The sequence below is a fragment of the Mustela erminea genome, chromosome 2 (assembly GCF_009829155.1).
Source record: "Mustela erminea isolate mMusErm1 chromosome 2, mMusErm1.Pri, whole genome shotgun sequence".
In the NCBI taxonomy this organism is placed as follows: domain Eukaryota; kingdom Metazoa; phylum Chordata; class Mammalia; order Carnivora; family Mustelidae; genus Mustela; species Mustela erminea.
In genome coordinates this window covers 139,830,501-139,858,466 of record NC_045615.1, presented here as the reverse complement: position 1 = coordinate 139,858,466, position 27,966 = coordinate 139,830,501, and the positions used below count along the sequence as shown (strand labels likewise).

At 40.5% G+C, this 27,966-nt stretch overlaps 2 protein-coding genes across 27 annotated transcripts in view; one reads left to right on the top strand and one right to left on the bottom strand.

Moving 5' to 3' along the window:
- FIP1L1 (factor interacting with PAPOLA and CPSF1) overlaps positions 1-4,543 on the bottom strand; it is a 75,406-nt gene extending 70,863 nt beyond the window's left edge. For 11 of the 25 annotated variants that reach the window (XM_032334308.1, XM_032334310.1, XM_032334323.1 and 8 more), the window contains exons 1-2: positions 4,212-4,542; positions 2,862-2,901 (exon numbers count right to left, since the gene is read on the bottom strand). In XM_032334308.1, the coding sequence (XP_032190199.1) occupies positions 2,862-2,901; positions 4,212-4,296 (125 nt within the window). In that variant the 5' untranslated portion in view covers positions 4,297-4,542. Of the gene's footprint in view, positions 1-2,861; positions 2,902-3,004; positions 3,050-4,211 lie in introns of all 25 variants that reach the window. The other 14 variants (XM_032334304.1, XM_032334307.1, XM_032334313.1 and 11 more) reach the window with 4 other exon arrangements.
- Positions 4,544-13,132: 8,589 nt separating this feature from the next.
- Positions 13,133-27,966, top strand: part of SCFD2 (sec1 family domain containing 2) — a 428,274-nt gene continuing 413,440 nt past the window's right edge. For both annotated transcript variants that reach the window (XM_032334293.1, XM_032334294.1), the window contains exon 1: positions 13,133-14,110. In XM_032334293.1, coding sequence (XP_032190184.1) covers positions 13,276-14,110 — 835 coding nt within the window. In that variant the 5' untranslated portion in view covers positions 13,133-13,275. The remainder of the gene's footprint in view (positions 14,111-27,966) is intronic.

Genomic DNA, 27,966 nt, shown 5'->3' with positions numbered 1-27,966 from the left:
GCTGTAGTAAGTTCCCCAGAAAACCCAGCTAAGGGAATTCATAAAGGTGGCCACACTAAACAGCAGATTTTCATGGAGACAAAACAGCCTTCTGTTGGAAGGAGATGCCATTGCAGACTTCCACAGCTGGAAAGAAGTCAAGGCCTGGCTTCAAAGTTTCAAAGGAGAGGCTGACTCTCTGGTGAGGGGCTAATGCAGCTGGTGACTTTAAGCTCAAGCAAATGCTCACCATTCTGAAAGTCCTAGGGCCCTTAAGAATTAACCTAACTCCACTCTGCCTGTGCTGTAGAAATGGAACAACAAAGCCTGACGACAGCACATCTGTTGACAACATGGTTTACTGAACATTTCAAGCCCACCGATGAGTCTACTGCTCAGAAAAAAGGATTCCTTTTCAAATATTATTGCCCATCCACAATGCACCCGGTCACCTAAGAGCTCTCTCTCTGTTGAGACATACAGTAATAAGATTAATGTTTTCACGCCTCATAACAAAATATCCATTCTGGAGCCCATGGATCAAGGACTCATTTAGACTTTCAAGTCTTACTACTGAAGAAAAACATTTCATAGGACTACAGCTGCCACAGACAGAGTGATTCCTCTGATGGATCTGGGCAAAGTAAGTTGAAAACCTTCTGGAAAGGATTCATCATCTTCATCATTCGAGATGCCATTAAACATTCATGATTCATGGAAAAAGATCCAAATAGCCACATGAACAGGAGTTTGGAAGAAGTGGATTCCAAACCTCATGGAGGACTTCAGGGGTTCCAGACTTCAGCAGAGGAAGGAAGTGCAGGTGTGGTGGAAATAACAAGAGAACTAGAATGAGAAGTGGAGCCTGAAGACGGGACTGCATTGTTGCAGGCTCATGATAAAACTAGAACAGATGAGGGGTTGCCTCTCCTGGGTGAGCAAAAAAAAAAAAGTGGTTTCTTGACATGGAACCTACTCTTGGTAAAGATGCGGTGAAGACTGTTGAAATGGCCAAAGAAGGATTCAGAATATTACCTAAACTTAGTTGAAAAAACAGCAGCAGAGTTTGGGAGGACTAACTTCATTTCGGAAGGAGGGTCTACTGTGAGTAAAATGCTATCAAACAGCATCATTGCTACAGAGAAATCAACTGTTCGTAAAAGGAAGAGTCAATGAATGTGGCAAACTTCACTGTTGTCTTATAAGAAATTGCCACCCCAACCTTCAGCAACGACCACCCTGATCATCGGCAGTGTTCAATTTCAAAGCAAGACCCTGTAATCAGCAAAAACAGGACTTGCTGAAAGCTCAGACAATGGTTAGGATTTTTTTTTAGTGTGAAAATACTTTTTAATTAAGGTAGATACATTGTTTTGTCAACATAATACTATCACACTTAAGAGATTCCACTATAAAAACTTTGATATGCACCTGGAAACCAATTCATTTGACTCACTTTATTGCTGTGGAACTGATCCCACAGTATCTCTCAGGTATACCCCTACCAGCTTTGACGTAGATTTCATATACCACAAAACCCGCCAATCTGAAACATTCAACTGAATGGCTTTTCACATTTATAGAATATACAGAATAGTGCAACCATTACAAGTGCCTAACTTCAGGACATTTTCATCACCTGAATAAGAAACCTTGTATGTATCAGTAATCACTCCCCATTTTCCCGTGACCTCAGTCCTGGCAACCACTCTGTCTCTACAGATTTACCTGTTCTGTATATTTATTGTAATTAAACCATACAATATTCAGTTCTTTGGAACTGGCTTCTTCAGCTTAGCATAATGTTTTCAAGGTTCACACACATTGTAACAGATATCAATACTTCATTTCTTTTTTACTGCCACATAGTATTCCATGATATGGATATACCATATTTTATCTATCCATTCAACATTTGATGGACTTTTATTTCCATTTTTTTGGCTATGATAAACAATGCTGCTAGGAATATTCATGTATAAGTTTTTCTGTGAATATGTATCAATTTTCCAAGGCATATCTGTAGAAGTGAAATTCCTGGGTCATATAGTAACTATGTTTAACCTTCTGACTAACTGTTTTCTAAAACAGCTGCACCTTTTCCCAATTCTACCATCAGTGTATGAGAGTTCTAACTTCTGCATATCTTCACCAAACACCTGTTACTTTCTTTTTGATGATAGCCATCCTATTCTGATGGATGCAGAGTGATACTTCCTCTACTTTCTAAACCCAAATATTCTTTAAAAGATCTTTTTTTAACCACCCCTTCCCCATTAGGTGACTTTAAGTCATTGATAGTAGATTTGATGAGTAATGTCAGCATATCTCTGTACTCGTCTGTGTGAGTTATTCTGAAATCTAGATGTTTTAAGCTGTTTACATGTTCTGTAAATGAAACTCCAATCTTTCTAGCAGTCTAACAAAAGGAATCAATCTTGTAACACATTCATTAATTCCACTTTGAATTTAAATACAAAATATTGACATTATAACCAAAGTGCACTACCACCTTACTAATAAATTGCAAAAAGTTATTTAAAGGATTCTTTTAACCAAAAATTTTTTTTTGAAATTTTTTTATTAGTCTAATGGTTATGTTGATACTCCACTACTATGCTCACTTAAGAGTACAAAGTTACTTAATAGTGAAGAGTGTTCAAACCCTTACTTCAAAAACTCTGTCCCCTAAGCTACTAGCAAATAAACAGAACTGATTAGGTCCTGAAATAGAAATCAACTCTAAAGGATTCAATGTCTTTGAACCTTCAGTCAATATGCTGTATTCAAGCTAATGATTACAATGAAATAATTCTGACAATTTGTTGAAGAACCACTGTATCATACAATCTGTATAAATATCAACAACAAATTCCACTAACCTGGCATTTTCTTCTTCTGGCCTTTCAACTTCATTTTCATCTACCAAGAAAAATACATAAATAAATAAATAAAATTAACAAACAAACCACTATTAAAGAAACCAGTATTATGAAAATCTGAAGTGATCATCACAAGCACTAACCTAGGTCCTTTGCCAAATCACTGTGCACATGCACGTCCCATGGGCCTATAAGCACATCCAAAGTTAGATCACCTTATAATAACTTAACAAAATATGTCTTTTATGAAAAAAAAATCAGACTTTACTTGTATAAAATTAAGCTTAATTTAAGAGGCATCAACTATTTCTAGATCTTTGTTAAGGAAACCCTACACATTTACATTTCAAAGAACATGACTAATGTTAAATCTTTCCACCAAAAGTAATGAATTTTACAAGTCTGTCAAAATCAAAGTTTGTCAAAGTCACAGCATCAAGGAGCTGCATGATGCCCAAACGTGCACATTTACTACACTAAAGAATATACATTTTAGGCAAGGAACACATGTTAACTTTCAAATCTTGTTATCATTAACAGACAAGAAGAGACTGTGACTTAATGAAAAGTTAAAAACCAGATATCAAGTCCCTTTCAAGAGGGAAGTACAAAGTGCCCTGAACTTATTTTGGGGAAAAAAAAGATACATACGAAATAACTGAAAACTCTAAGGCTAAGGGACATGAAATACTTTTAATGATGTGGGTTAAAGAGCACTCTCTTAAAAATGAAAAACTTCACCTTAATACAGGAGACATTCGGGGTTTTCTTTATGGGCCATAATGTATTCCATCTCTTTCTCTCTCTCTCTCTTAATTAATTATTTTTAAAGCACGACTTTCAGACAAGGAGGTACCCTTGCAGGTGCATTCCATACAAACTGACCATCAAGAAACAAGACGTTAGTTTTACAGCATCAACTTTATTTAGCTATTATTACAGAAAGACTGTTTCTGAAAGAAAAGGACGGGGAGGGCATCCTACAGCCAAGGGGCAAGAAGAGACACACCAACAGAGCTCAGAATGGAGGTAATCAGTAGGGGAAAGAGCGCGGAGACCAGGCGGCCGGGAAGCCCTCGCGGGGAGGAGGGCGAGGCGGGGACCCGGCCCCGCGCCCACCCCGACCGCCCCCGGGTGACTGCGCGGTGGGGGCGCGGGCTGCGCGGAAGGGGAGGCCGAGGGGAGGCCGGGGAACGCGCACGCCTCGCTCGGCCTAAGTCAGGCCGGAGGAGGCTCCGTACGAGAGGCCCCAGCGGCGGCGTGAGGGGCCCGGGACGCCGGCCGTTTGCGGGCCGCGAGGGAAGGCCTGAGAGAACCCGGGAGTGAGAGAAGGGACAGGAAGTTCCGTACCGCCATAGAGCCACTCTTCCTCCTCATCCCCTCCGGTCCCGCCGCTCAGCTCCGACACTAGGCGCTCGACCTCGCCGGCCGACATGGCCGCCCCGAGCACAACTTAAAGGCGGCGATCAACAGCCCCCTCCAACCCCTTCCCAGCCTCGCTGCCCAGGGGCGCGAGAGGGGCGCGAACCCGCTGGCGAGCGAACGAAGAAACCGCGAGACTCAAATCCCAGAAAGGCGGCCGCGGCGCTGGAGGCTGCAAACAAGACGGCTCCAGCGGCGCTCCGCCTGCGCACGCGCAGGAGCAGCCAAGCGCCGCGGCGTCTTTAGGAGGCTTCGCTTCCGCGGCGCCGTCCACCTGGGCCCGGTTGCGCTTGCGCGCTGTAGTTGGCTCCGCCCCCGTGGAAGCCCGCTTTGCCTTTTTAGCGTGGTTTTCTCCCGTGGCGGCGTCCTGAGTCGGCAAGGGTTCCCCTCCCCCAACCTTTCCTCTAATAATCCTATTGCCTTTGCTGGCCAGTGCACCATTGTTTCCTCATCCCCCTGATGCTCTCTTTCTCAACTGTTTTTCTGTTTTTTAATCTTATGAAACCTCTTGTTTTCGTTCTTCATGGGTTGTGTCAGCCTTAATACAGAATTGTTACCTCATCGCTCCCGTTTCTCATTAGAGAAAGCATAATTCGTGCCTACTTTGTTGAAAATTCAATGTTAAGGGCAAACGAAAGTCAAGCTAATGAAAAGTGCATTCTCTTTGGTAAAATAAAACATTACAGTTAAGGTCGAAGACCCCCTCATCCACTACCCTCCCTTGCAGAAGTATCCCTTGTTGGCTGTTTGGTGTGAATCCTCAGATAATCTATACATTTACTTTATGTGCTTTTGGTGAAAGAACTTGAGATTAAAGAGTCTTAAAGGGTACAATACTGTATATCATTCTGCGGATTGCTTTTTTTTTTTTTTTAACAGTGTTTTGGAGAGCCTTTCCATGTTAATATATTTAAACTATATTCATTTTTAAATGCTTCTCAATATTCTTATAGCATGGCTATCACAAAATGAAGATGGTTATTTCCCTAGTGATGTACATTTAGATTGCTTTCAACTTTTCACTTTAACCAAAAAACCAAAACACTACAATGAATAACCTTGTAAATGACTTCTTGCAGGTCTGTACAAGTATTTCTCCAAGACCATAAAGTATGTGCAGTTTTTATTTTAGTAGATAATGCCACATTTTCAGGCTACTTTTGAACACAATTTTCAGGGAGAAGACGATAGATGGGTCAAAATTGGTGTTCTAGTTCTTAACTGCAACTACCTAGTTGCATGACTTCAGGTAATTAACGTCTCTTTGCTTCACTTTTCTCATCCTTAAAATGGAAAAGCTGAATTTGATGATCTCTAAAGTTTCTTTTGGTCCAAAAGTTTTCAAACAGGACTCTCACTTTTCAACAGAGAGAAATTCATTCTAGTTTACAAATCAATCAATGGGTTTACTTGCTGTCCAGTCACTAAATATTGTTCTTCATATAACAATTATTAAATATCTGCTGTTTAAGAACCCAGAAAGTAAAGATAGGAGTAAAGCATAGTCCTTGCCCCTGAAGAGCTCTCACTTTATTGAGAAAATCCAAAGGGTCTTAATTCACTCCCCTATAAGAGTAAAAGGTGGATATGCTTTAATAGAAACACAAAGGAAATGTTTACATCCCCAAAATGGCACATCATCTCCCATTATTTAAACAAATCCTGTGGTTTTAATCCCCCACCCACCCACTACCGCCTTCCTTTGAAGATTCAATTGCTAGGCCCAGTCTCACTTACCTGATTAGGATAATCCTTTGCATAGTTCGAAACTCTAATAAGGTATGGCCAACATTGTGAAATCTTTCCTGAATTCCATTTTATCTCCTTCCATTTCTTTGTTCTATAAATATTTATGAAGAGTCTACCATGTGCCAGGGGCTCTTCTAAGCTATGTAGATTCAGCAGTGAGTAAATCAAAGTCCTTCCTCTTGTGAAACTTTCACTCTAATGAGGAAAGGCAGAAAATAAACATATAAATGTACAGCATGCCAAGCTGTGATAAGGATTATAAATAAGAGTAGGATGGGGGGACCTAGGAAAGAATGATAAATAGGGATTAGGTGCAATTTCATATCAAGAGGTCAGGGGAAAACTATTCTAATAAGGTGATCTAAGGGTAGAGAGCTAAATGGAGAAAAGAAGTAAGCCATCGTAGATTTCTGGGTGAAGCCCTATCAGACAGAAAGAATAGGAAGTGCAGAGGCCCTAAGGCAGAAACATACTTGGTGCATTCAAGGAACCCCAAATGAACTGAGGTGGAAGAAGTGAGAAAGAGGATATAGGAGAGGTCAGCGTGATTGGAAGGTGGGTAGGGTAGTATACTCTTTAATACCCTGTTGCTTCTATGGCCTGTGCCCATCACATCCTCTAGTGATTATTTGACTATGTATCTGTTTCCCTAGGACATTTCACTAGATGAAGTCCTCTTTCAAACAGGGCATCTTCTTATATGTCACTTATTTGTGATATGGTACCTAACACGCAGTAGATCTTGGCCTGTACTGACAGTAATGGAATGAAGATTTCACATTCTGCTTCACAGTATCATAACGCAAGCTCATAGTCCTGTCTATTTCTTAATGCATGAGTCTATAATGAACTTTGGTGGTTTCGCGGAAGAGACAATTGCCTTCTGCTGAGAATCATCTTGCTCCGTTCAGCTGCCCAAAATAAGCTTGTCTTTCAAGGCTCTACTTAAACGGAAGAGTTGATGAATATTTACTGAAGCATCAGAATCACCTTTATGGTGGAGGTAGCATTGCAGCTAAGCTTTGAAAATAAAGATTTTCACAAGCAGAGAAGCCCATAAATCACTAATAACCACTCTGAAAAGGCCTCTTCCTTCCTTGCTTTTAAACTGAGTTCTTTGCCTGGATAAACTTCCTTAGTTAAAGATGTATTTTTCTCTCTATTCACCAGGGAAGAATTCAAAGATAGATAGTTTGAAGATATTATATAAACTTATGAACTTATAAAACTATAATATTCCATAGATTCTGACTGTATTTATTAGTTTTCCATTTTATCAGTGTGTGTGTATGCACGTGCGTGCGCGGTTTGTTGGTTCTCAGCCCAAAAAAAAAAAAAAAAAAAAGGCAGAGGCGCCTGTGTGGCTCAGTTGTTAAGCCTCTGCTTTAGGCTTAGGTCACAATCCCAGGGTCCTGGGATGGAGCCCTGCACCGGGCTCTCTGCTCAGTGGGCTACCTGCTTCTCTCTCCCACTCCCCAGGCTTGTGTTCCCTCTCTTGCTGTGTCTCTCTCTGTCAAATAAGCAAACAAAATCTTAAAAAAAAAAAAAAAAAAGACAAAACCAAAAACAAGGCATCAATTTTAATGTATCTATCTCCGGGAAGTACCGAAAGGGGTTGCTTAATAGGTGATGATTAAAATGATGGCAAGACGTGAACATCAAATAAAAGTGCCTTGTCAGTGGCTAATAGATAGTGAGTACTCATAAATGTGTTTTGCATGAATGTGGCATTTGGCCCAACTATGTTCTTTCCTGACAACTTTAGTTATGCCACTTAAATCTCAATGTTCTTCAGTTTCTTCATCAGTAAATTGATATGTTAAAATAACATATTACACCTGCTTCCTGGAAGGATAACAAAGCTAAATGAGGTTTCAAATGTCAAAGCATTTAACATATTAGAGGCAAAATGGTGCTATGCTATGGTTTAGGCCTTTCGTCCATTGAATGACCTGAATGTAGAGTTTTCCTTCCTTTCTAGATACTTCAACGGGGAATTAAGCCCCAATTATCCATCTTCCTCTACATTCTGATATATTTTAATACAAAATCTTATATTCCTAGTTCATTCTAGAAAATTGTGTCATCTACTTGCATGCACACTATCACATAAACTGCACTTTCTTTAAGGGTGAGAACAAATTTATTCCTGTAGTCACCAGATAAGTGCTCAAGTAAATCCTTAAGCCAAATATTGAATGTGAAGGACTTAGAAATTAGGTGAAGGGAGATGTGCTTGATTTTATGAGGAATAGGAAATAATTGTTATTTATTTTGAGCAAAGAAGTACAAATCACATTGGAATAAGGTAAATCTGATTATCTTAAGCAAGCAATTTCAGCAGAAATCCATTTGACCCCACCATAATGTCTGACAGCAAGGAATGGGTTTTTCCTGGATTCTCTTCTCTCTTCTCTCTAACCTGTCTGCCAGAGTCATTTCATCCAGTCCCATGACTTTTTTTTTAAAGATTAACTTATTTATTTGGGAGAGAGAGAGAGAGAGAAGGAGCACATGAGCAGAGGGAGGGACCAGCAGAGAAGGAGAGAATCTCAGGCAGACTCCCTACTGTGCCTGTATCCTGACACAATCTCCTCATGGGGCTCCATCTTAAGACCCTGAGATCAGTGGGGTACCTAGGTGGCTCAGTGGGTTAAAGCCTCTGCCTTTGGCTCAGGTCATGATCCCAGGGTCCTGGGATCAAGCCCCACATTGGGCTGTCTGCTCAGCAGGGACTCTGCTTCATCCACCCACCCCCTGTTGTTCTTCCTGCTTGTGATCTCTGTCTGTCAAATAAATAAATACAATCTTAAAAAAAAAAAAAAAAAGACCCTGAGATCACAACCTGAGCTGAAATCAAGAGCTGGGTGCTTAAGAGACTGTACCAGCCAGACACCCCTAATCCCATGACTTTTAATACCACCTATGTGATATGTGTCATTGACAGTCAATGACTCCCGGCTTTCCATCTGCAGTCTCAACTTTTCCTTGCGCTTACTCCAATGCTTCACTGATACCTCCCTTGGATATTTAATAGGCATGGGAAATTTATCCCCAAACAGAACTTGTGAACTGCCCTCTCAAACCTGTCCTATCCCCCTCCCACACTCCCTCTTAGTATCAATTACCATCATCCAACATTGTTCCAGCCAAAACCCAAAGAGTGACCCTTGATTCCTCTCTTTCCTTTTTGAGTCCCTCTCACACCTAAGAAAGCCTACTAGCCAGGCTCATAGTTCTTCTCCCTATAAAATATATCCCAAATCTGTCTAATTCCTTCCATTTCTACTGCCTCACTGCCTTTCAAGTAACACAAACATTTCAGTGGCTTCCTGTTACACATAAAGTAAAACTCAGACTTCCTACCATGTGACCTATGAGTCCCTTCATGATCTGGTAGCCCTGGGGTTCCATGTGGCCTGGTTTCACTGGTCACGCAATACACAACCTTCCAGGGTCTTCCACATCTCCTCATTCTTAGTCACTCTTTGTCGACACTTTTAGTATCATTCCCTCACATTCTCTGTGCTTATTCCCTCCCCGTGTCTTCAGGCCTACATCCCAACTCTACATTTACCTCTTGGTGCCTATTTTATATACACGTCTAATATTCTCAATAGTTTTAGCAGAAGGATGTCTTTACTCATTCACTGAAGCTGAAATCTAACTTCCTTCCAAGGGCAGCACTTCTCCTACTCTTTCTATACCAGATGCCCACCATTTCCCTTCACCCTATTCTACTGTAGAGCGGGGAGGCAGCATTGTCACATCCCTGGTTCATGTGGGCCCCCCCTGAACCATTATGGTTCCACTTTCCTGTAAATATCCTCCTCCTTGCCAGTACTTAGCACCTTCATTTACTACTTCTACCTTTTCCTCTTCAGGTCCCCTCATTCACAGAGATAATGTTGGAGTCTGATGCACAATCTTCCTTTTTCTCTACCACTTGGCATCATGAGCAACTTGCATATCCTGCTTGCGTGATATATTTTGACCTTCTAGAATCTAATTATTCAGCAACCTCAATTTACTCCACTTTTGTCAGTCCACATTCAAGGCTGTGCTCTGGATCTTCTTATATCACAAAACTGTTCCTTCCTTGAATTTTAGGGGCCAGGCTATTTTCTTTGACCCCAATTTCATATTCTTTCTCCCCCCCTTTTTTAGATTTCATCTCATTTTTCACTTTTCTGACACTTGCCACTGTCAATTACTCTGTCCTCTTTCAAACTAGTTTCCCCCATAAGTCTACTTACTGGTTTCACTTCTTTAGCAGACCTGGAAATGTTGCTCAGATATCTGTCCATCACGCTCATTGTCTTTCTTTTTTGTGCTGCCTTTAAGCAATATCAAGCACCCCCATTTGCTCATAATATCCAAACTATCAGACTTCTCTTCTGCAATCCACAATCATACATCCAACTGCTTACTAGATGTTTCCACCTGGATGGCCCACAGTACCTTCAAAACAACTAATCCCCACACAGTTAGGATGGCTAATACCAAAACAACAACAGAAAATAACAAATGTTGGTGAAAATGTAGAGAAAATAGAACTCCTGTGCCCTGTTGGTGGGAATCTAAAATGGTACAGCAGCTATGGAAAACAGAGGGTCCTCAAAAAATTAAAACTAGAATTACTATATGATCTAGCAATTCTGCTTCTGGGTACATATCTAACAAAACTGAAAGCAAGGTCTCAAAGAGTTATTTGTATACCCATGTAACCAGCAGCACTATTCACAATAGACAAAATGTGAAAGCATTCCAAACGTCCATTGACAGATGACTGGATAAAGAAAATGTGGTACACAAAATGATATATACAACGGAATATAACTCAGCCTTAAAAAGGAAGAAAATTCTGACACATATGTTAGGCAAATCTTGCTGATATTATTCTAAGTGAAAAAGCCAACCAGTGGGAAGGGGAAATGGGGAGTTGTTGTATAAAGGATATAAAGTTTCAGTTTTGCAAGATGAAAATTCTGGAGATTGGTCGTACAATGTTGTGCAAATACTTTACTGAACTGTGCACTTAAAAAATGGTTAAGATGGTAAATTTTACATATTTTGCCACCATTAAAAACAAAACAAAAACCGGTGTCTTAACTTAACTCAGTACATTTATTCCTCAACCTGCTTCTCTTCTGGGTTTCCACATCTCAGGGACAGCCACTTACCAGTCAACTAGGCAGCAAACTGGGTATGAACTGAAATTCTCCCTCTGCCTCATCCTTCTTTGTCAATCCAGTCACCAGCCTTTTGGGGTCCATTTTCTTAACATCTCTTTATATACTCCATGCTGTCTAGCCTCACTGTGGGTATCCTTATCTGTTCTCACCCAGAGTTGTTGCTGTGACTACTTTCTAAATACTCTCCCTGCCCTAAATCTTGCTCATTTAAGCCATTTTCCATTTTGAATAATTTCCTCCCCCCAAACCCCAGATGTGAACAAATTATTTTCACTCCTAATAATACTTTAACTGTACTCCATAAGCTGCTACTACTTAGAATTAAAAATAAGACTCACTCTGATCTAGTCCCTTTTTTCTAGTTCAGAGCTCCTATTGCAGTTTGGGCCTCTTTTCACACAACACAGTCCAGCTGTACTCAACTGTTAGTAGTTCCAGAGAATGTGTTGTGTGCCTCTACACCTTTGTCCATGATGCACCCTCTGTTTGAGTTGCCAGGAATGTGCCTCCCCATCCTGTCCACCTGATGAACACCTGGTTTTCTTGGAAGACAAGTCAAAACTCATGTCTTATATGAAACTTCTTCTGACCATTTCCCTTTTTCCTTCACTCAATCAGAATTTATTTTTCCTCCTTTGTAACTCTTATCCACTAAACAAATTGTTGCTTCTGTAACATTGTATTATTACATTTACTTTCTTTACCTGTATGGGTTCTTTATTTTGGATCTTTTTAGAGGCAAGACTGTGCCTTGTTTCTATTTATATTCTCAATGCCAAACACAGTATCTACAATATTGTACATGTATATTAAAAGTTGGTTGAATATATCACTTTTTATATGCATATAAATTGAAGATTTATTGATCATTTACTCAACAAACACTTATTGAATACTTGTGTATTTTCTAGTGTTGGAGAGACCAGGCATCTAGTGCACAATCTTGTAGGAAAACAGGTATGCTAAAACTTATCTCATGATATGGCAAGTACTTAGCAGAGGCGAAAATTCTTCAAGGATCAGGGAATTTATTAACCATTGTGCCTTTGGAGCCTACATCAGTGATGATACTCAGTATTTAATAAAGAGTGCTTGAATTGAACTAAACCTGTGAAATATTCTGGGCTCAATGTTGACTTAATTATTCAGGTATATAATGTTCCAGGCAGGCAGGGCGTAGGTGGAGAGAAATTGAGAAATCCTGAAGGATTTTGGTGCCATTATAAGGAGTCTGGCTGTAACCTGCAGGCAACCAGGCAAGGAGAGGCTTTTAAGCGGGAAAATGATCGGGCCAGCTTAGTTCATTAGAAAACTGAATCGGAGGGAGAAGAGATGTAGACTGGGAAATCATTGCTATTGTCCAGTTGAGTGATGATGGTAGAGTAAACCATTGACTTGGCAAGGACGGATGGGCCTAAGAGGCTGGAGTCTAGGATTTCTGAAATAGATCGAGGTCTGGTGCCAATGAGATGAGGGGAGATGGAGAAAGTGAAAACGAGATCAGCCGGGTTTTCATGAGATTTGAGCGCTATAACGCACGAGACAGCCATCTATAAACTACGAAACATTACACATCACTTGGTTGTTTTTATCTTCTCTGGCGTTTTTTAGTTTAGATGGGCAAAGCCACTTTTAGAGATCCAAGGAAAATGTCAAATTTCAGATTAGCTTTTATCATTCCCGAGATTTTTCAAGATGCACGGAAAGATAATCCGAGCACAGGAAGAGGAAAAAATACACACACACGCACACAAACGAACAGCAGTTGAGCTATTCACAGACCGTTCCTCTCAGACCGGAGCCCCGGAGCCCCGGAGCCCCGCCCACTTCTTCCCAGCCCCACAGTCCTTCCGCGGTTCTCCTGCCTAGCCAATCACGCTCAGTCTACGTCATCAATGTGCGCTGCCGACACCGGACAAGTCAGAGGCTGCACCACGTGTACTGTGTTGACTGTCAAAGCGTCAAGGAAAGCTCAAAGCTTCCCGGAAGCTGTGAGTTCTAAAAGAAGTTCCTGTACTCGAGTGCTCCGAGTCTGCGAACCCCCAATCATGAGCGCCCCGGGAGTGCTCTCCTTTACCCAGCAAGGCTGGGAGCAGGTGCTGGCCAAAATGAGACGGGCTCTGGTCTATCTGGACGCCCCCTGCGCGGAGAGCCTGCACTGGGGCTGCGGCTCCACGCGGCTTCTGGAGGCGGTGGGAGGTCCTGCGTGTCACCTGCGGGAGTTCGAGCCCGCAGCTGTCGGTGGTGGAGCCGAGCAGCCCAAGGCGGTGTTTGTGCTGAGCTGCCTGCTGAAAGGCCGGACGGTGGAGACCCTGCGGGATATCATCTGCCGCAGTCATTTCCAGTATTGTGTGGTGGTCACAGCGGTGAACCACGCTGTCCACCTCACCGCTAATCACGTGCCGGCGGCTGCCGCGGCGGAGCTGGAAGGGCAGCCGGTGTTCGAGCAACTGGAGGAGAAACTGTGCGAGTGGATGGGCAATATGAACTACACCGCCGAGGTGCTGCACGTCCCGTTGTTGCTCGCACCTGTTGCTCCCCACCTTGCCTTGACTCCAGCCTTTGCTTCCCTTTTTCCACTGCTACCCCAGGATGTGCATCTCCTTAACAGTGCCCGACCAGACAAGAGGAGGCTAGGAAGCCTGAGTGAGGTGGATGCCACCGTCCTGCCGCCTGAGCTGCTTCTGCAGATCAGGTGCCTGGTGTCAGGCCTCAGTTCTTTGTGTGAGCATTTAGGGGTGCGGGAGGAGTGTTTTGCTGTAGGTTCCCTCAGTCGTATCATCGCTGCAGATCTGGCTAATTATGGCCCTGCCAAGAACAGGAGGAAGACTGCCGCAGGCAGGGCATCCGTCGTCTTTGTGGACAGAACTCTGGATCTAACCGGTAAGTGAGATTGCTATGGGTCTTCCTAACCACTCTCCAAGGTTCTGGGACTTTCACTGATTCAGCATATATTTTATTGACACTAACTATATGAGGATACTGAGATGAATTAGATGGACACAGTCTCTGATCTCACAGAGTTTGTCATGTAGAGGGGAATACAGACAAGCAAATTTGCAATGAGAGTCAGTTCGTTAAATCCTGTAGTGGGTAAATCCATCTTGAACATGCACTGTTTTGTTAAACAACTACATCTAGCCAAAGGTATTGGAGAAATTATGCTGACACTGAAGAGAACTGCACACCTGGGAAATTTTTAGAAATGTGCAGATGGCAGTATTCACAGTAATCCTTTATAATGGGGCTCTAATTTGTTGGAGAGATGTTGACATATGAACCAGTGGAAGGAAAACTGTACAACAATACATGGAATTATCATAGACAGTTCAGTTTTAGGCTTCTTTGAAAGAGGTTAATAAATGAACTTGAAGTATTACCGGAAACTGAGATTAAATACTATTGTAGAAAATATTTTCAAGGGTTCATTGATTTATTCTTAGCTGCCATTCTATTGAAGATTAGGTAGATCATCTCACATTTTAATAATGTATCATTTATATGCATAGAGAACAAACATAACCCTTAAGATAGATGAAGAAAAAACACTTTCTGATAGTGACATATGCGTATTTTCAAAGGTCAATTTTATTGTTCTTTAATCAGGTAGATATAATGCTGCTAGGTGTGTAGCCTGGCCACGCCTAACTTCAGGGAGAATGATCAGGAAACTGACATAGGTAATCATTCTCTTTACTAGGTCAGGGAAAAAAATAGAATGAAGTTATAAAACCCACATAGCTGTATTTGAGTTTTTGACCTTATATGATTAATTTTCAGATCATAAAATAGAAAGTAAGCAAAGTGCTAATACCATGGTGTAAGCTTAATTATGTGACTGGAAAAACAGGTGTCTAGTCTGTCATTGTGATTTAAGTATAAGTAAAAATTGTAACATACCAGAACTCTTGGAGGATTAAAAATCGCTTGAGTAGTTTATGCTTGCTGAATTTTTGAGTGTGTGGTATATACTACTTATACTTCTATTTTTTATATACTTCTACTTTATTTTCCAAATATGATATTGTTTAAAAATTAATCAAGGTCACATAGTGTTGTGCCCTATGACTTCAGTTAGGCAGACATTAAAGTTCAGGTCCTCCAGCATCATGGTAACAGCTCTCTAAAGTCTTAGGCATGAATTCTTTGTATATGACTCTTGAAAGTATAAGTCATCAGAAAAATTTCATATCTTCCCATCACTGAATTACCAGCCTTTGTACATCTGTACCCACACTTTTTCTTTCCTTGCTTTGTTTTAAAAAGGGATATACAGTCCCTGCTATATCTAATGCAACCTTTGCAGACTAGGTCCTTGCCCTTTTCACTTCTCTCACAGATTTACCTCTGTCATATACCCTCCCCTGTTCCTAGATCATCATTTGAAAAAAATCTTTTTTACTGGATTTTCCTGGTCAGCATACAAACGGAATGTAACATCTCCTTCCTTAACACCTCATGCTCCTCCAGCTTGTTTTATTTTTTGCTCCATTTTATAGCAAACTTGAAAGAGTTGTCCATATTTGCTGTCTCTGCCATCATCTGCTCCAATTTTCCCCCGCCCCACTTCAGTTAGGATTCCTCCTCTGCAGTACTTCCCAGCAATTTCCTCTGTCAAGATCATGAATGACCATCATATTGCCAAGTCCAGTGTTCAGTTAGCAGGATTCATTTTGCTCAGGCTCAAAGCAGCATCTGACACAGCAGAGTATAGGATGCAAAGAGTTAAAAAAATAATATTAAAAGATGCACAAAAGATATACAGATGCACAGTTTCTTGTGTAACCCCATCAGAATGTAAATCTGACATGTCATTTGTTCGCTCACAGCCCTCCCACAGCCTTCCATCACGCCTACTATCAAATCCAGATTCCTTACCATTGTTTTCAAGGCCATACGTGACCTGCCTGTATGTAGCTTTCCTACCTCGTCTCCCACTCATCTCCCCTCACACATTACTTTCCCACCACACTATCCACCTGGCCGTCCCTCAACATGCCAATACGTCCCAGCCTCTGAGCTTTTGGAGTTTTTCTGCAGCTCACCTTGGAATGTTCTTCCTTCAGCTTTCTCTAACGCTTTCTCGTTCACTTCCTTTGAATCTCTGCTCAGATTTCTGTTTCTCAGACCAGCCTTCCCTGACCACCTTCTTTAGCTACTCTGTAACCCTGGTTGGGATTAGTTTATTCCTGTGGTCCTAGTAACATATAAATCAAAGTCTTTTTAATGGATACCTTTTGAATAACCACTCAAACTATCTTCAAGATGAAAAGATTAATAATTCATTTTTGTCAAAGATGTTTCAAAGTGGTATTATCATCCCATGTTGATAATATTCAGGGCTGATGTTCAGTTGGTACATAGCTGTATTGTAAAGCCCGTTTTTCAAACATTTAAATTCTTCTGTATTAGTGAGTAAAGAGAACTCCTCTTTCTTGGGAGGTCGCCCAATACTGTTGCCTGGTGGAGAAGAGTGCTAGGGCCCCGGAGAGTACTGGGGTGGACACAGCTGGTCTTCCAGAGCTGCTGAGGGTGCTGAGGCAGCGAGGGTGGGTCGTGATAGTTGTGGAGATGCAGCACTTGCCCTTTGCTCCAACGTGGCCCCAAACTGAGTCAGGTGGTAGGTAGGTGGTTTGGTGGCCTTAATTGTGGCCATGGGTGCTCTCTGTCCTTGGTCCAGATTCTGGTGTCCAGGAACACACCTGATCACCATGCTCAATTTTTTTTCTGATCTGTCTTGAATGTAACAAGCCTAAGGAGCTGGCGAGTCATAACAATGAATTTAATGGAGGAACTGTTACAAGAGTTTGGTGTGGATTCTTTTTTTTTTTTTTAAGATTTTATTTATTTATTTGACAGAGACAGTCACAGCGAGTGAGAGAGAACACAAGGAGGGGGAGTGGGAGAGAGAGAAGCAGGCTTCCTATCGCGCAGGGAGCCTGGTGTGGGGCTCGATCCCTGGGCTCTGGGATAATGACCTCAGCTAAAGGCAGATGCTTAACATCTAAGCCATCCAGGTGCCCCATTGGTGTAGATTCTTACGTCAAACTGTGACTTAGATTAGTGCATTGTTTAGCCAGTGATAACTGCAGCATACAAAAGATTACACCACCAATTTCTAAAAATGAAAAGCTGATTTGGAAATTATTGGAATGATTTGAATGGTCTGAATTTCAACTTGACAGCAGTTTTTTAGAGATCAAAAAGAAATACATTTTTAGGTTTTGATTTAGGTGTGAATATCAATAAACACATTATTTTATTTAGTTTATTATTGTTAAATATTTTGGATACATCCTTGATAATTTACCATTAGCAGATTTATATGCTGATATATCTTCTTAGATGTAAAATTAGCACTATGAAAAATAACCTCCAACAATTCATAAATATCCAACATTCTTAACATCCTCCTACAGTACAGATAAACTTCTTTCTCATCTTTTTGTCATCATCTTTGTAGGAAGTAATATTAATTTGTCTAATATTTGGTTTATTTTTTTCAGCAAACATTTATTGGAGGCTTGCTGTATGCCAAGTATTGTTTCAGATCTAGGGAAACAAGATAGACAATTTCCTTGCTCTCCTGAAGCAGTTGATAAGCTCCCAGCACTTAAAAACATAGAAAGTTTGTTGTAATTATTTGAGAAGTAAATGGTCGCTGATGTCTGTGGCTTACTTTTACCATGTGTAGACCACCCAGAAGCTTCTCTCTCTGAAGACAGAGTACGTTAGACATGTTTGCGTAGGGGATTTAAGTACAACATTCTATGGACTGTTCTGGCTTCTGATTTGTTTCAGAAGAGAATTAAAAGGTAGATGTGATTTATGAATCTCTGAAAGGTTTGAGTCTGGTTTCCTTTCCATTCTCTTTTGGCTCTTAGGATCGACTAGAGTGCTGTAAGTCCAAAATAAAAAGGTAGGAGGCGGCAGTAACTCTGGGAATTAAATTTCTTCTCCTGGTTCAGTTCTTCTGAATTTTAGTTCCGTGTAAACTTTTAAGTTAATTCAATTAAAGTGTGCTGTGAAATGTGTAAGCCGATGATTCACAGACCTGTACCCCAGGACAAATAATACACTATATGTTAATAAGAAAAAAGATTTACTTCCGATACAAAGGGTCACTCCTATTCCTCGGATTATGATACACTGATGCATTTATATTTGCTTTAAGATGTTTATATTATTTGTTAAAGTATTGAAATTTGAGACTATTAATACTAAATGTTTGAGAGCACGTTACTTTTCTCACACTCTACCTATCTAAGCTCTTTTAATTTTCAGTGGTTCTTTGAAGTATTACACATTTTTTTTACATTTTACAGATGAGGAAACAGAGAAATTGAGGAGTTAAGTAACTTGCCCAAGATCACACAGCTAGTAAGTGGCAGTTAGGATTTGAAACTTGGCAGAGTACTCCAGAGCTTATGCTCAGAACCCATCTTATATAAATTACTACTGAGAAATGTTTGAGAAGCCTTGTCTTAAATAGCACAGATGCTGCTGGTAGGGTGTCCAGAAGCTAGCAGCTTCACAGACTAAACACAGTAGTTGGGCCCTGGTGCTGCTGTGGTGTTCAGAAAAATGACTTATTCTTCCCCCAATTTGATTTTCCACAAAATACAAAGTAATTAACTAATATCTTCATTTTAGAGTTCAGTGGATACTGTTTAAAGTAAACATTAAGTGTGAGACATGATTTAGAAGCCCTTTAAGACTCTTATTAGATGGCTGGTATTAGATCCAGGCCAGTATAATAATTTCAAGTCCTGACTTAGTAACTTAGTTGTTGTTCAGTCTTCGTTGAGCCTTTTGAGGGTTTGCTCATTTGTGAACAGGGTAAAATAGTGACCTTCAAGTGCTGTTGTAAGGATATGAAATCATTCCTTCATTCCTTCATTCATTCAACATAGAACTAATACAGTGGGTAAGATTAAAAAGTGATAGGGTTTCCATTTTGGATAGCATAGTAGGTGAAGGCCTTTCTGTGGACGTGACATTTGAGCAGAGATGGAAAAAAGAAGAGGAAGCAGGCTGTATAGTTGTCTTGGTGCAGACCATAGAGACCCAGCAGCAGGTGCAAAGGATCTGAGGTGGGAATATGTTTGACATGTTTGAGGAACAATAGGAGGCCAGCATGGGTCCCTTCAGCTTCCCCTGGGAGGAGATGAAGTTAGAGCTATAGGCAGAGGCAGTGCACTGTAGGGCCAAGTAAGAACTTATGTATAAGCCAAAGTACGATAGGCAGCTTGGGGATTCTGGAGCTGTGATGTGACATGATCAGACTTATGTTATATGGGATCATACATGGACGGAGTGAGGGGATTGAGGTAGATCCTGATAGTAGCTGCTACTACTATCTAGGTTGTGTAATAGGCATGAGTGGTTACTTATGGTAGGCTTAGCTCTGCCCCTTTCTAGTTGTAAGTCCTTGGTCAAGTGCCTGCTTTAAATCAGTTTCCCAATCTGTGAAATCAAGATACCCATTCATAGTGTTGTTGAGGGGGTAACGTAAGTTAACACATCTAGCTTCTAAAACAGTGCCTGGTGTGTAACGGGCACTGGGAAATGTTTCTTACTTTTATTAATTAATGACATGCATTTAAAATTAAAATTATCATAGGGTTTCATTTATGTGTGGAACATAAGGAATAGCATAGAGGACATGAGGAGAAGGAAGGGAAAAATGAAGGTGGGGGAATCAGAGCAGGCGATGAACCATGAGAAACTGTGGACTCTGGAAGCCAACTTTCAGAGGGGAGGGAGGAGGGGGATGGCTGAGCCCGGTGGTGGGTATTAAGGAGGGCTCATATTGCAATGAGCACTGGGCATTATTTACAAACAATGAATCATGGAACACTACATCAAAAACTAATGAAGTACTGTATGGTGACTAACATAACATAATAAAAAAATAAAATTACTTAAGTTTTATTACTTCAAATGCATGTTTTCTCCCTAAGTATAAGACTAAGAGCATAAATATGAGAATGATTTGCCATACATGTAACCCACAAGAATTCTCTTACATGACCTCTTACTGCCACTAAAGGAAATGAGAGTTGGTTAGAGTGAAACATTTGTCAGGAACTATATTCTGTCATACCTAGAGAAAAAAAAAAGCAGAATAAGTGAGATTCCTCTATGTGATCCTATAAGATCACTACAATTTTGGTTACTTAGGAAAGTGCGAAGAATTGTATGGGTGATACCTATTCATTTTGTAAATGTTTTTTGAGCAACTTTGATGTGCTCGTTCTGTGATAGGTGATAGTGACATAAAACCTCACTACTCAGTATGTCCTGGGGACTGGAAGTGTTAGCTCAGCTGAAGCTGATTAAAAATACAGAGTCTCAGGCCTCACCAGAGACTTAAGAATTAGAATCTGTATTTTAACAACATCTTTAGGTGATTTGCGTGTACAATAACATGTGAGAAGTGCTGATGGAAAGAGCAGTCAAGGCTCTTGTCCATGAGGACCTCAGATTCAAATGAAGAAGCACAAAGCGCAGCAAATGATATGTGCCCTCATAGGGTTTAGGTACAAAATTCTCCTTGAAAGGGTGGCCATTTCTACACCAGTGGTTCTCAACCTGGCTTCACATTAGAACCATCCCAGAAAGTCTGATTCTTAAAAATGGGTCTGGGCAGATGCTAGAATCAGCATTCTTTTTAAAGCTCCCCGCAGGTGCAAAGATGTAAGAAAGAGTGTACGTTGTTCTGAGAATTCTTTTTAGATCATTTTAAGAAAAGATTTTATTTTATTTATTTGATAGAGAGTGTGTGAGAGAGAGAGAGCATGAGAAGGAGAAGGGTCAGAAGGAGTAGCAGGCTCCTTGCTGAGCAGGGAATCTGACGTGGGACCTGATCCTGGGACTCTCGGATCATGTCCTGAGCCAAAGGCAGTCGCTTAACCAACTGAGCTACCCAGGCACTCCTAGATCATTTTTTTTATTAGGGCTTACTGTGAATGAGGGTTGGGTTGCATGAAGGAGTGGTAAGAGATGAGGAAGCCTGATGGGGATGCTGAGGAAGGAGGTTGGGGCCATGTTCCAAAAGCCTTGAATTTCATGCTTAGTGAGGAGTCTTAACAAATTTTTAGGCAGGCAAAGTACATGAACACATTTCCTGTTGAATGAGTTCTCTTGTGGACAGTGTGGTGCATAGATGTATTGATTCCAAAGTGGGACCCGAGAAATGAGTCAGTCACTGGTTGGATGGATTTTTGTTGTTGTTATTGTAGTTTTGCTTGCTTTTGTTCCCTCTAGTCCAGTTTATTAAAGCATAATTTACATCCAGTAATATTCATCATTTTTAGTGCATACTTTTGTCAAACAACATACAGCTGTGAAACAAACACCCACAGTCGAGACTGTGAAGATTGATTAGAACTGAGAGATGTAATATCTAAGTGAGAGATGATAGAGTTTAAATTGAGTCAATAATAGAAAGAATGAAGAAAGGAGTAGTTGAGTACTTATGTGAGAGAATGAACTGATATAATGGTAGAGGGTTAAGAGAAGACATGCCAAGTTTTCTACCTTGGGCAATTTCAGAATCTATGCCCTGTGATGGGGAAGGTAGGAGTAGATTCAAGTTAGGAGCAATATAATGAATGTTATGTGGTTCTCTTACCTAAAATTTCTGTTTAGGAAAGGTGTTTATTGAGCAAACTCATATATTTAGTGTCTTATGATATTCTACCCCAGCACCCCCTCACCCCCTGCAAAGTCCTACCTGGTAAATGGCATTCTTTTTTTTTTTTTAATTTTTTCAATTTATTTATTTTCAGAAAAACAGTATTCATTATTTTTTCACCACACCCAGTGCTCCATGCAATCCGTGCCCTCTATGATACCCACCACCTGGTACCCCAACCTCCCATCCCCCCACCACTTCAAACCCCTCAGATTGTTTTTCAGAGTCCATAGTCTCTCGTGATTCACCTCCCCTTCCAATTTACCCCAACTCCCTTCTCCTCTCTAACATCCCTTGTCCTCCGCTTTCTTAAGCACACATTTGTCTAGTATGCAATATCTGATATACACCCTTTGTACTAGATTTAACTGATGTGAGGCAGCCATAGGTGGTTTTAGAAATAGTAGTGTTAATAGTACTAGTAAGAGTAGTGTTAGAGATATAATAACTAACACTCCTTTCTGCATCCAGAGTCTGAATCAATTGAATATGAGATAAAAAAGTTTGTCAGGTGGAGGCCAAAATACCTGATATATTATGGATACAGTGAACATTAAGGATTGTGGCTTACTACCATGGACAAGTGAGCTTCCTGATACCGAATCCTGGAGTTGAAAGGTTTACCCACACAGCAGGAAGACTGAACCAGAGCAAGTCTTTTTCCCTCTTCCCAAGGGCAGAATCTATTTTAGGAAAAATAAGTAGAGAAGAAGCTGATAGTCCCGGGAAAAAGTGATTGATTGAAGGAGGTAAAGCAGTTTCAGGAGTGCTATACTAACTGTTGTCCATCTACGTAGAAGGGAACATTAGGAATAATAAATATCCTGTTCTTACAAGATAGAAATATAATCAAATATTGAAACATCTCAAGCTAGTGAAAGACAGTCACAGATACTTGAGAAGGAATAGTGGGGAATCAGAAAGGAAGTGATGTTTTGAATATACTAATTCTAGGAGTCCAGTAGCTCTATGTCAATGCAAAGAGACTATGCACAACCCCAAAATACTGTAGTAACCTAGAAATATAGAGAATGCTATAGTTGCATTTCTGTCTTTTTAGCCATACTACAGTGTGACTAAGCTCTTGTGAGGGCTCCTACATTCTTTTGTTTTTACAAGTCTTTTTAAAAAAGATTTTATTTTCTTATTTGAGAGAGTGAGAGAGAGAGAGAGGAAGAGAGTACAGAGGGAGAAGCAGACTCCCCACTGAGCGGAGAACCTGATTGGGGGCTCTATCCCAGGATTCTGGGATCATGACCTGAGTGGAAGGCCGATGCTTAACTGACTGAGCCACCAGGGCGCCCCTCTTTTCAAGTTTTTATTTAAATTCTAGTGAGTGGCCATATATGGTAAAATTGGCTGCAGGTATAGAATTTAGTGATTCATCACTTATGTATAATTCCGAGTGGTCATTGCAACAAGTGCCCTTAATCCCTATCATCCATTTACCCCATCCTCTTCCTCCCTCCCTCCATCAACCTTCAGTTTATTGCCCATAGTTGAGTCTCTTATGGTTGTCTTCCCTCTTCTCTTTTTCCCTTCATCTAAATTCAACTGTTTGTTTTTTAAATTCTGTGTATGAGTGAAATCTTATAGTATTTGTCTTTCTCTGACTTATTTCACTTAGTGTGATACACTGTAGCTCCATCCACATCATTACTTGATCCCAGTACCCTAGGATCATAATCCCAGCCGAAGGCAGACATTCAACAGACTGAGCCACCCAGGTGCCCCTTACCTCTTTGGTTAGGTTTATTCCTGGATATTTTATGGGTTTTGGTGCAATTGTAAATGGGATTGATCCATTGATTTCTCTTTCTGGTGTTTCATTATTTGTGTGTAGAAATGCAGCAGGTTTCTGTACATTGATTTTGTGTCCTGCAACTTTGCTGAATCATGTACTAGGTTTAGCATTTTTTGGTAAAGTCTTTTGGGTTTTCTCTGTAGAGTATCATGTCATTTGCAAATAGTCAAGTTTCACTTCTTCCTTGCTGATTTGGATGCTGTTTATTTCTTTTTGTTGTCTGATTGGTGAGGCTAGAACTTCCAGTACTATGTTAAGTAACAGTGGTGAGAATGTGGTGAGAATGGTCATCCCTGTCTTGTTCCTGACTGTAGAGAGAAACCTCTAGTTTTTCCCCATTGAGGAGGATATTGGCTGTGGGTCTTTTATATATGGTCTTTATGATGTTGAGGTAAGTTCCTTCTGTCCCTATTTGTTGAGGGTTCTTATCAAGAATGGATGCTGTATTTTGTTAGATGCTTTTCCTGCATCTATTAAGAGGATCATATGGTTCTTTTCCTTTCTTTTATTAATGTGGTATATCATGTTGATTGATTTGTAGATATTGAACCACCCCTGCAACCCAGGAATAAATCCCACTTGATCATGCTAAATAAATCTTTTAATGTACTGTTGGACTTGATTTGCTACTATGTTGTTGAGAATTCTTATATCCTTGTTCAATAGGGATATTGGCCTGTAACTGTCCTGTTTAGTGGGGCCTTTGTCTGGTTTTGGAATCAAGGTAATGCTGGCCTCACAGTATGTGTTTGGAAGCTTTTCTTCCATTTCTGTTTTTTGGAGCAGTTTGAGAAGAATAGGTATTAACTCTTCTTTAAATGTCTGATAGAATTCCCATGGGAAGCCATCTGGCCCTACACTTTTGTTTGTTGGAAGATTTTTGACTGATACAATTCTTTGCTGTGTATGGGTCTGTTCAAATTATCTATTTCTTCCTGTTTCAGTTTTGGCAGTTTGTATGTTTCTGGGAACTTATCTTTTTCTTTCAGGTTGCTGAGATTATTTGTTGGTAGATAATTATTCATAATATCCTCCTATAATTGTTTGTATTTCTGTGCTGTTGGTTTTGATCTCTCCTCTTTCATTAATGATTTTATTTTTTTGGGTGCTTTCTCTTTTCTTTATGGTAAGTCTGGCTGGGGGTTTATCAATTTTATTAATTCTTCCAAAGAATCATCTCTTGGTTTCATTGATCTGTTCACTGTTGTTTTTTGTTTGTTTCTATATTGCTTGTTTCTGCTCTACTCTTCATTATTTCTCTTCTGTTGCTGCTTTTAGCCTTTATTTGTTTTTCCTTTCCTAGCTCCTTTAGGTGTAAGGTTAGGTTCTGTCTTTGAGACTTTTCTTCCTTCTTGAGGTAGGCCTGAATTGCTGTATATTTCTCTCTTAGGACTGCCTTTGCTGTATCCCAAGTCTTTTGGGCTGTCATGTTTTCATTTTCATTTGTTTGCATGTATTTTGTTTTTTAAGATTTTATTTATTTATTTGTCAGAGAAAGAGAGAGCAAGAGAGAGCGAGAGCGAGCGAGTGAGCTCAGGCAGACAGATTAGCAGGCAGCGGGAGAAGCAGGCTCCCTGCCGAGCAAAGAGCCCGAAGTGGGACTCGATCTCAGGACGCTGGGATCATGACCCGAGCCGAAGGCAGTGTGGCTTAATTGCTGAGCCACCCAGGCATCCCTGCTTGCATGTATTTTTAAATTTCTTCTTTGATATCCTGGTTAACCCATTCATTCTTTAGTAGGATGTTCTTTAACTCCAGGTACTTGTAGTCTTTCCAAATTGTGTGTGTGTGTGTGTGTGTGTGTGTGTGTGTGTGTGTGTGTTTGACTTCAAATTTCTCAGTGTTGTGGTCTAAAAATATGCATGGTATTATCTCAGTCTTTTTGTACTTGTTGAGGCCTGATTTGTGACCCAGTATGTGATCTATTCTGGACCATGTTCCATGTACACTCAAGAAGATTGTGTATTCTGCTGCTTTAGGGTGGAAAGTTCTGTATGTATCTGTTAAGTCCATCTGGTCCAGTGCGTCATTCAGGGCACTGGACCAGATGTTTCCCTTTTGATCTTCTGCTTAGATGATCTGTTCATTGCTGTAAGTGGAATGTTAAAGTCCCTTACTATTCTTGTATTATTACCACCAAGTTACTTTATGTTTGTTATTTATTGATTTGTATATTTGGGCACTTCCAAATTGGGGGTATAAATATTTACAATTGTTAGATCTTGTTGGATAGACCCCTTAATTATGATACAGTGCCCTCTTTCCTCTCTTGTAACAGTCTTTGTCTCAAAATCTAGTTTGTCTGATATTAGTATGGCTACTCTGGCTTTCTTTTGATGCCCATTAGCATGATAGATGGTTCTCCATCTCCTAACTTACAATCTACAGGTGTCTTTAAGTCTAAAATAAGCCTCTTGTAGGCAGTATATGGATGGGTCTTTTTTTAAAATCCATTCTGATACCCTATGTCTTTTGATTGGAGCAATTAGTCCACTTAAATTCAGAATGATTATTGATAATGTGTATTTAGTGCCATTGTGTTACCTGTAAAGTTGATGTTTCTGGTGATGTTCTTTTCTCCTTTTTCTAGTCTTTGTTGCTTTTGGTCTTTATTTCCCACTCAAATACTACCCTTTAATATTTCTTGCAGGATTACAAACTCCTTTAGTTTTTGTTTGTCTGGGAAACTGTCTTTCCTTCTATTCTGAATGACACCCTTGCTGGATAGAGTATTATTGGCTGCACATCTTTTTCCATTCAGTGCATTTGAATATATCATGTCACTGTCTTCTGGCCTGCCAAGTTTCTGTGGAGAGATCTGGTGTGAGGCTGCTTCAGAGTCCCTTGTAGGTTAAGGATATTTTCCCCTTGCTGCTTTCAGGATTCTTCCTTGCCTGTGTATTTTGTAAATTTTAATATGATATGTCTTGGTGTTGGCTGGCTGTTGTTGAATTTTTTGGGAGTTCTCTGTGCCTCTTGGACTTTGGTGTCTGTTTCCTTCTGCAGATTAGGGACATTTTCAGCTATAATTTGCTCAAATTAACCTTCTGCCCCTTTTCCCTCTTTTCTTCTTCTGGGACTCTTATGATGTGAATGTAGTTGCTGAGTTCCCAAAGACTATATTCATAATCCAGTACTTTTTCTTTCCCTCTTCTTGACAGCTTCATTATAGTCCATAATTTTATCTTCTATATCACTGATTCATTTCTCTGCTTCATTCATCCTTGTTGTCATTATATCTAGTCGGTTTTGCATCTTAGTTATAGCATTTTTTAATTTCAACCTGACTAGTTTTTATTTCTTTTATTTCTAAGGGATTCTTTAGTGTCTCTTCTATGGTTTTCTCAAGGCCAGTTACCATACTTAAGATTGGTGTTTTAAAATCTGGTTCACGTGGGGCGCCTGGGTGGCTCAGTGGGTTAAGCCACTGCCTTCGGCTCAGGTCATGATCTCAGGGTCCTGGGATCGAGTCCCGCATTGGGCTCTCTGCTCAGCAGGGAGCCTGCTTCCCTCTCTCTCTCTCTCTGCCTGCCTCTCCATCTACTTGTGATTTCTCTCTGTCAAATAAATAAATAAAAAATCTTAAAAAAAAATAAATAAAATCTGGTTCACGCATATTTTTTACATCTGTTTTAATTAGATCATTCACGTTATTGCACAGGGGTTCAGAATTTATGATAAAGTGCAGCAAAAAGAACTCTTCTTGTTCTTTTTTTAAGGGGTGAATTTCTCCATCTTATCATTTTTTCTAGGTCACTGTTTTGTGTGTGTTTTAGGAAAGCCTGTTATACCTGCTCCCGAGAGTAATGGCTATATTAAGAGGAGGTCCTATACTGTCCAGGGCCTGGTGCTTTGGGTAGTGTTTTAAATGTGCACTCTGCTGTTGTGTTTTGACTGCTCTTTCCCTCAGGTCGGTCCTCTGCAATTTCTCCTTGCCTGCAGTGGGCAGTGTTTGGACCTTGTTCTGTGTGTGGCATTTTAACTAGGTGTGCTTTGGTCTGCTTGTTAAAATAAGCCTGGTCCTACTTCCACTAGAGCTGAATTTTTGTAGCACTCTATGATCAGTGGACTTGGTGTGTGTGAGCGGTTTCTGCTGGCCTTTTGGGGAGGGTGTCCTGTGCTGGTTCTCAGGCTGACTTGCCCCGGTAAAAATGCACCTGCAGAGCCCAGGGGCTGGGGCTTGGTGTGAGTGGCTCCAGCCTCCTCGAAGGGGCACTGTGTTGCTCATGAGGTCTG